At 39.8% G+C, this 9,372-nt stretch overlaps 1 protein-coding gene across 1 annotated transcript; it reads left to right on the top strand.

Annotated features, from left to right (window-relative positions):
• Positions 1-1,055: 1,055 nt before the first annotated feature.
• Positions 1,056-7,267, top strand: LOC131318770 (uncharacterized). Its single transcript, XM_058348737.1, is given in 5 exon segments — positions 1,056-2,964; positions 3,346-3,625; positions 6,044-6,230; positions 6,322-6,654; positions 6,657-7,267. Coding segments are annotated over 4 exon segments (807 nt in total). The 5' UTR covers positions 1,056-2,964; positions 3,346-3,607; the 3' UTR covers positions 6,926-7,267.
• Positions 7,268-9,372: the final 2,105 nt, after the last annotated feature.

A 9,372-nucleotide genomic window follows, 5' to 3' on the forward strand; every position in this document is an offset into this window, starting at 1 on the left:
TGGCTAATGACTCAGCACCGGTAGCCTCTGCTGACGTGGCAGATGAGGTGTCTGCTGACTGGGTGACACGTGGCGTGCTGACTGGGCGTAACCTTCTGGCCTTCTAAAGCTTCTGGCCTGATGACGTGAAGCTGACATCAGCGTCTCTTGGTGAGACAGTAGCACTGGATAATTTCCCTTAGCTTTGACTAGCCAAAAAACAGCACCTGGTTTTCCTCCTTACAGATGTTTTAAGGGAAAAAAAAAACTCTGTTTTCTGAAAAGAAAAACAGATCCGGCGAGCAGCAGCTTCTTTCACTCTCCACCGTCGAACGGACCGTTTGAAGGCTATATTGCTCCGTTCGCGATGATTCTTGCCCCAATTTCTTCGTCTCAACGAGATGCACAAGACTCAGGTATCCAAAAGATTTTTGGATCAGATTCGGAGGCTGCAACTTCTGGTCAGGAACGGAAACAGAGACAAGTTTGTGTTCTTGGTAGCCACTACACTGCTCTGATACCAATTGTAGTGCTAAATCAGAGTCAAACCAAGCAAACACAAACACACACAACTCAGAGAAACACAAGGATTTACGTGGTTCCCCAATAATCGGGTACGTCCACGGAGGGGCAGCGGATTCACTATATTTACTGGAGGAGTATTACAACAATCACTCAAACTCACACAGTATTGCCTCACAATCCACTCGTGTATCACTCTCTTCTCTCTGATTTCTGATACAAAACTCTGAACCAAAGGTCTCCATTTATAGCCAGATGAGACCCTGTTCATTTGCCACGGAAGTCTGCCTTCATTTACTCCAAAGGAGGCTGAAGGATACTGGAGGATATCAGAAGTGGATTTGGGAGGCTCCTTGTCTGCTGAGTAAATGCAAGCGTGGGTTGGAGCCACAAAAGTCAACATTTTTCTGGGCTAGCATTCACTTTAAATTATCTGAGATGTGTGTAGTTATCATCATCTCGCCTGTCATGTTTCTCAGTTTCTTACGTGCATTTCAGGGAGACAAGAGCGCCGTGATGTTAGGAGGATACAGATTTGGCAAGCATGCAAAATTGCAAATGGCTTTTGTTTTTGCTTTTTTTAAATTAGGCTTGTTAATTAGTAACTGTGAAGTTTTTATGCCTCACTATGTAATACTAGATATAGTGACAAGGCAGCATGATTTTACAACTATATGTATTGTTTATGATTTCGTAATGAATGCATTTCCACGTCTTCTGCAGAGAGTTAGGGTTCCGCTGGGTGTCCTTCGAAATTAGGTAAAGAAGTTTCAAAAAGAGATGGAATCCAAACCACGCACACCAAGTGTTGTAGCAAGATTAATGGGTTTCGATGAATCACCTGCCAAGCAGCCTGTCGGCAAGCCTCGTCGAGTGTTATCTGACAATTATCTCTGGGAAAGTGCTTCCATCAGTTTGTTAGATAGGCGACTGTATCATGAATGCCGTTCATTTAAAGGGAATTATGAACGAGGGCAAGTATTCACGGTGTTCGAAATGCCACAGATGCAAACAGTTGATAGACAACGAAACCAGTCAATTCAAGGGAGGAATGCAAATCCAAGCACGACTGAAGTGAACGAGTCATTTGTAAGGAATAATTCCACAGATGCAGAACATCTTTCGATGGATGAGAAATTCCGGTTATTCCGTAGTATCCAGTCATTTACTAGAAGAGCTAGATTCTGACAGCAATCTTCTATTGAAAAATACCAGAAACCAAATTCTTTGTTTACCAATAATCTCCATGAACTACAATCTGGTCATGTAACAGTCTTGAAGTCTTCAAATGATCCTTATAGTAGAAAGAGTGAAATATCCAGAAAATCTTTAAGGACAACTTCACTACGTAATGTCTTGAGATCACTTCAAAAACTTGAGAATGATTTTTATTCAGATACTTGCGAAGACCTTGGTATTTATTATACATGCCCGTTGTTAAAATCTCGGTTGGAGTTGAAGGATAAGGCAGGTCTTTCCCCTTCAAGGATTGTAAAGGATGACAAACGTCATTCCCCTTTAGAGATTGTTGTTCTTAAACCAAAACTTGGAAAGACACAAAATGCTGAAATGCCTTCAGTTTCACCTATTGATGGGGAAGGTTCTCTGCCGCCTGATAAAAAGCATGTGGAATCTTTTAAACCTAGACATGTAGATTTACATTACCGAGTGGGAGAAGGGAGAAATTTGGTTGGCGACGCAGAACTTCCTGGGCACAACACTTGCAGTGATTTGTTAACAGATTCAAGAACAACAATTAAAGGTAATGAGACCTCCACAAATGAATCTGAGGTAGCCATGCCTTCTTGCCAAAGCCTCTTTGATTGGAAATACCCATGTCAAGCCAATATCCTCCATTGAGTAGGTCATATTTTGCCAAACAAGCCAAGAAGCAAATCTTGGAAAGGTGGAAAATGAACAAAAGTTGTCAAGAAGTTGGAGAGGCTGTTAAGGGCACCACCCTAGGTCAAATGCTTGTTACACCATTTGAAGGAACCAGGCCCGAAAATCTAAACAACAAGATTGATGTTAGTGCCATGAACAATCAATTGAGTCAGAATGATGCAGGTGGAGATTTGGCCAGTCCATTAGGTATAAGCAGTGGGATGGCTAGAAGGAGTGTGTGGAAAGATTCACTAGATCAGAATCTCTTCCTGCTGCCTGTATCACTGTTGTTAGTCCTATTACTAGAACAAGAAATCCAGATGAGCTGAAAAACAGTCCCGGCGAGAATGATCTGTTTAGAAATTCTCATGAGAATACAACATTTCGCAACTCACCAGTCAGCAGTGTTTCATCCTTGAGTCTGGAGACTCTGGACTCACAAATGGTGGCATTTTCTGAAACCAAAAATGTGGAACTGTCATCTGGAACCCTGAGAAGCTGCAGCTACAACAAGGGGCCTGCATCTTGTCTGTGGAAGAAGAAAATTCTTCTCATGTCTTGGATGCTTTGGTTGGACAGGTTTGCCTTCTCTTCCAAGGATCTTTTGTGTTCTAGACTATTGTTTTGCTGGCATATAATTCCTTGTGTAAAATTCATTGCAATTGGTTAATTTTTCGTTTGGCTCAACATTTTTTTGGTATATTTGATCTTTTTTGTATCTTTTTAACTAGCCGAAAGCATCTATAGTTCTTCATGTCTTCTTGTAATTTGGTTGATAGGTGCAGGTAACTGTGTGAGTTCACTCACCACCTACAAAAGGTTTAGGGTCCTTCCCCCACATCCTAACCAACCCCACCCCCCGGGTCCCCATTAGTTTTCACGTTGTCTCCTGCTTTATGTGTAATTTTTACTGCTAAAATACTCTTGGTATTTTGTCTTCTCAGTGGTTTCTATAATCAGGTTTGATGTGCTCGATGAAATGGAAAAGGGGATAAATATGACAATTATGGAACACACAATGGACTCGCCTTAAAAGTAGTATGCGGCACAGGTGTTTCCTAAAAGGAGTTTCATAGGCTTTGTGTCGGATATTACACTTACCCAGCACATTGTTTTGATAAGAAAAAACTGGGAAAAGTTGGGATCTCTTACATGTCCAGGAAGGGTTAGGCATGCATTAGTCACGTAATTTTTATTGTCAAGGTTTACCTACCAAGACGAGATGTCATCAGCATACAAGGTAGTTAATTAAAACTACAAGTTTCTTCTATGTCCGTGAGTATGTACCATGTATTCTATATGTTACCTCACCCTATCGTTATGATTTCTTTAGCTTTTTTCTTTGTGTGTGTTCATGTAGTGCGATGTAGTTTTATGCCATGCTAGACTGGGGGTTAGTTATGACTTAGTTACGCTTTCTAGGTTTAGGATATTAAATGTAGTTAGATTTTATTTTAATGACAGTCGCATGATTAAGCATCATGTTAAAAATAAAATTTGGGTATACTATCGAAAACTTGTTGATCAATCACGTTGAACGAAACTCCAGACATAGGTATATGGATTAATAACGTGCAGTTTGTGATATTGCCATTGTATGGTATTGTTTTTTTGGGTATCAAAAACATGTTTGTGTTGGAAAGCCAGTGGGGACTGTTCATTTAATCACATTGTGGAATTGCTAGTTTTTTACTTGGTAAGTTGTGGAATTGCTAGTTGTTATGTGTAGTTCTATGTTCTGGTGATCTTGGTCTCAATAAGTTGGGATGTACTCCTTTCTTTCAAGCTATAATCAGCATTTCGGTTTACTTTACCTGTTTGAGTATTGTCACTGTTACCCAAAAGGCAACCCAAGAGGGGTGGATTGGGTTACTAATTAAAATACCCAAATTAAAAATTGATTGACTAAATAAAATTAAATAATTAAGCAACTAAATAATTAACTATCAATAGACAAAAAATAAAAGAGTTAAGGGATAAAGATAGCACATAGAGATGTATAGTCGTTCGGTACGAGCTTTGTCCACTGCTCAACCTAGTACACTAGCCTATGGAGTCGTTGTTTTGCTAATCATGCAACCAACCAGCCTCTGGTGCTGATTAAACCTTACAACCGTACCGCTAACTATCCCGAGGAGTTATGTACCCAAAAAAAAAAAAAAACTACCCTAAGGAGTTAGCCGAACCGCTAGAGTTTTTCTTCCAAACTCTAAAATCACTCACAGAACAAAACCCAGTTCTGTAGCCCGTACAAAAAATTTACAGAGGAAAATTTTCTTTTTCACAGAACAAAATAAAATTTTCTTATTCACTGATTTCTTACACTGAGAATAAAAAGACCTCAAAAAAACTCTCACAAAGAAAATAATACAATTTGATTTCTGAGAGAGAGGAATGAGGAGAAGGATTTCTGAATTGTTGTATTACTGTGTATTGCTCTAAATTCTAATATTGCTTGGTGTACTTAAACTGTTGAACCTCTTCCCTTTTTATACCCAAGGAATTGAACCGTTGGAAATATTTCTGTTGAAATGAAAATCTCTTCTGCTCCAACTTTGATCTTCATATAGCAATAGAACGTTGAGTGTAAATCTGCCACAGATATGATTTGTAACGTTAGTATGCCTTAATTGCAAAGCTTCAAAGGTCAACAATGGTGGAAAGCTTCACATCGGATTACCTTAGGACCAACTGGTCGACCACTTACAAGAACAGGTCAGCTACTTTAAAGACCGGATGTCCTCTTTCAATAACAGCAAATTGGGCTTGGACCATTTTTGGTTCTGACATCTTTAGGTATCTCTGGGACAAGAACTAATATTATAAAGATTTTATCATGGGCCGAAAAATAACTTGAGTAAAACTTGATCAATTAAGGGTTGAAAGTTTAGATTACAAAAACAGTTTAATTAATGCCCATTAAAGAGCCTCTTTGCACGAAGGCAATTAGCCAAAACTCATATCAAGACATCAGTTTAATTGAGGATTACAACAAAGCATTTTCTTGTTTTTCAAAATGAGTTTTTAATAAAACATTTTAACAAAGCTTGTAAGAAATCAATTTTGTCATAAATCATAATCAAAATCAACTATATCTAACAATATCCAACAGTCACACCTTCTCTATTGATGGAGTTTAGCTGCGAATTACGCCTGTAACATAAAACCACTGAAAGGGTTTTTATGTACTTGTATTTGCCGGTTTGGTTTTGTTTGATTTGCTGGTTAGTGGTAAAACAATTGAATGCTTTGGAGACCTATTATAATGGGATTGCGTGTCGACGTTCATGATGAATCCATATTGGGCTCCGTATTTGACATGTTTCTCGGCTAAAGATCTTCGATCAGTAATAATTATTATTTGTACTTGTTGTGTTTGGGCTTTTTAATGCTAAAGGTACCTTTACCGAAAAAAACCCTTACTATTCAGTTTAATGCTGGCTTAAATTTCATCATTTTCAATCATTTCACCGAACTTTTTTTGATTTCCGGAATCTTTTCTTTCACTCTCCATATTGTGCTGCTGCTCTACTGTAGGTGGTGGTAGTATTGGTGATACTTTCTGTGCTTTAAAAAAAGTTGTCACCATTTTTCATTTCTTGAGTTGTGTCGCATTATGCGCTGAGATAGATTTTTTAACTCTGTAACTGAACGGCAGGAAATGTCGATCAAATCCTATGACGAAGCGTTGATTTCTTCTAGGTGCCGCGCACTTGTGGGAGAATTTTCAATGAACTTATGGGAAGGATATTCTCCCAGTCCCAATTCAGTTCTGGAACCACCCTTTAGTAAAGAAATTTCATCGGACTCCGACACCTTTCAGGTTGCTGGTGCTAACCTCCAGGGTATGTGAATTTAGAAAACAATACTTTCTCCTCTCCATGTTTGGTTCACTTTCTATTGATTTTAGACATCTAATGTTTATGACTTCTGCAGATTTGCGAGTGCAACTTCAACTTTTGAAATCAGAGTCAGAAGAAACGAATTCACAAGGTCATGGAATGGCTTTATCAAATGACGAGGAAAGTGGGGATGGATTCGTTGATTTTTCTAAAGAAAGTCGAGAACTAATGGGACTGTTCACAGCTGAAGAGAGCAGGGATTTCTCTTACGTAGTTGATCTTTCAGACAAGTCAGGCTTTCATGGAGGTGATACACGCATTGGCTTTGAGTGGTGGTACTCTCCTGGTTTCCCTGTCAACCTTTCAGTGTTTGAGATTCTAGAGAAGAAATATAACTATCAAACATCTTGGGACATTTCAGAAAGGAGACTTTATTCGACTGTGTAAACTTGGGGTTGAAGGAAATTCTTCAACCATGTATGGACGTGCTCACGTGGGAAAAAGATTGGAGGAAAAAGTTAAATCTTTCACGTGAGGTGATCGAGGAAGAGCTGTGGATGTTTTTGGTCGGGTGGAGAAAGGAAGTTGGCAAGGAATTATCAGAAAAGTCACTTGGAACAGAAATCAGGTGGTTTGAGTTGGGAGAAGATATCAATTTTATAGTTGGCGAAATAGAGAGATTTTGTTTGATGAGCTAGCAGCAAAGTTGGCGTGCGCTGAGAGTTTTTAGTCAAGATGTGTGGTCTCGGTTCTTGGACTTGTGTCATAGTTGCAGTGATAGTTGTCGTGTGTATGTTTTGTGTGCACATTTTGGCATTTCACGGTGTCAAGGGAATGTAAAGTTCATTTTTTGGTAAATGGAAATAGATTTGGGTTGGTGTTACACTGTAATTGTGAGAGTTTCTTTTTTCTTTTTTTGATCCGCGAATTGTGAGTTTTTTTTTTTTTGAACTGTGAATTGTGAGAGTTTTGAGTCTTGGATTTTTGTGTGATACTCTGCTTGCTTGAGAAATTAAATTGCTTGATGTTTGGTTGCTTTTTGCGTTGAGCTCATTGTTTGTTTTCCCCTTCTGCTTACCACTGCTAGAGTATTGACTGATTTGAGTTTGTAGAAGAAGAAAGAGTGTGCATCACTTCCTTTAGTAGTAACCCTTGCTCTAATTCAAGTCATTCAATCGCACAGATACACGGAAGTTCCATCAGATGAACATCGAACATCAAACTCACAAATACACAGAAATACCAAACTTAATCCGACAAAGAGCAACATCGTACGTAAGGGGTGAAGTTCCACACCATCAGCTGTGTGCTGATCTTGCTGGTGAGTCTCAATAGTAGCATTCTTGTAATATCCTGAGCCACCAATGCCTGCAATTGGTGGCACCAGTGATTCAGTCTGGTGGACCCCGAAGAACTGAAATATTGAATGGTATCCTGATCCACCACCGTGGAACAAAGCCATATTAACACAAGGGTGTGGCTAGTCCCCATCCAATGAGCTGGCTAAGTAAAACCCTGTGTTTTTCCCACAACAGCGGATCCCAGCTCATGTCCTTCTGTTAGCTCGTTGTTTGTTGTGCCGCCAAGGACCAAAACCTATATACAGAGGCAAGGGTCACGAACATTGGCCATTTTAGATATGGCACACCAACTAACCAGAAGCTCCTCTTCAGTGCTCCTGAATTTCTGTCTTGTCTCAGAAACTGGTTCTGAAACTTAGCTTCTAGAAGTGCTGAACTTGAGGCAGCCAACACCTTGTTGACCACGGTGATTGGACCCAAACATGAGAAGCTGGAAGGTTAGTCCTGCAGGCAGCTGCCCGGCAGAGACAAAGGGCAGGTTGCTGCTGGCGTTGATTACATTGTTGTTGCCGTTGTTTTGTACAACAGGTGAAGATGGTGAGCCGTTTAGGCCTACAAGGAACCGGGCAGTCTTGGGCTGCCGTAACACTAGGGGCAACCATTTGGGTGGGCTCAGCAAGTACCACGGCAGCAACGGGCATAGTACAGTGGCAGTGGCTGGGATTTGGCCACATGTTAAGACATGCAGTAACATCGTTGGATGCTTCAGGTGCATCAGATGGGGTTATTTGTGGGGTTTGGGGCCCTCTTCGTAGAATATTTGAGCTGTGCTGGCACATGGACCTGGAGTGATGACGAGAAACAAGAGATAGGAGGTGACCCTCATTGTTTTGGAACAGGAAGAGGGCAGAATAGGCTTGGGGTTTTTTGGAATGTACTCGGGGATGATTTTAAATAGAGGACAAAAGGTCAGATATGAAAGGAGGGATAAATGTGTTTCTGTACCTTAGCTTTTCATAGGAAGTGGAACTGGTTGTAGCCATTAATGCTGAGGAAAAAGAAGTAAATGGAGCCCGTGAGATGGAGTAGGTATGTAACCTTGTTTTGCAGACCATATATCTAGTTGGAAAACCTAACACCTTGACAAGGTTTAAATATGGTTCTGTTGAGTTCTTTCTGATAGGTTGTTTCTGAAATTCCAATGGAAAGTAAGTTAAAAGTGCATGCGTTTAACAACATCAAAAAATTTGCAAGTCAAACTCTTGACAATCCGGATTGTCAAGCGTAATGGAACCTACCACACCCACAAATGAAACTTAATTCAAAAAGAGAGAAGTGCACAAATTTTTGGTTGGTTTTATCTTTTAAGTCATCAAAATCATGGTAAAGAAACATTGATAAATTGATGCTCTGAGCTGTTTCCAAACTTCGATTTTGTCAAAATGATCAATACATGTAGGCATATGGCAAATTAGAATTTTGCATTGGACACAGACAAATATCTTAATTTGAGCCATAAGGATGATTCTCATATTTTTCCTGTAAATTCAAAAGGTTACATCAAGTTCCAAACTATTGGGACCCACTTATTGGATGATCAAGTCTTATTAACCGAGAAAAACATCGAATTTAAGGACCTTGTAGCCTCCTTCCTTTTCTTTACCCACATTGTTGGAGCTTAAATTCACAATCTTAATAGTTGCATATCCATTAGCGATTTTGTACTTCCCAGTACCCCCAATAACTGCAACATGAGACTCGTTGTCGTCTCTTCGGTGCACCCCAAACAACCTCAATCCATCTTTATATTCACCATTGACAAAACTAATCGTCATCGCCATCAT

This window comes from Rhododendron vialii, chromosome 3a (assembly GCF_030253575.1).
Source record: "Rhododendron vialii isolate Sample 1 chromosome 3a, ASM3025357v1".
NCBI classification, from domain to species: Eukaryota; Viridiplantae; Streptophyta; class Magnoliopsida; order Ericales; family Ericaceae; genus Rhododendron; species Rhododendron vialii.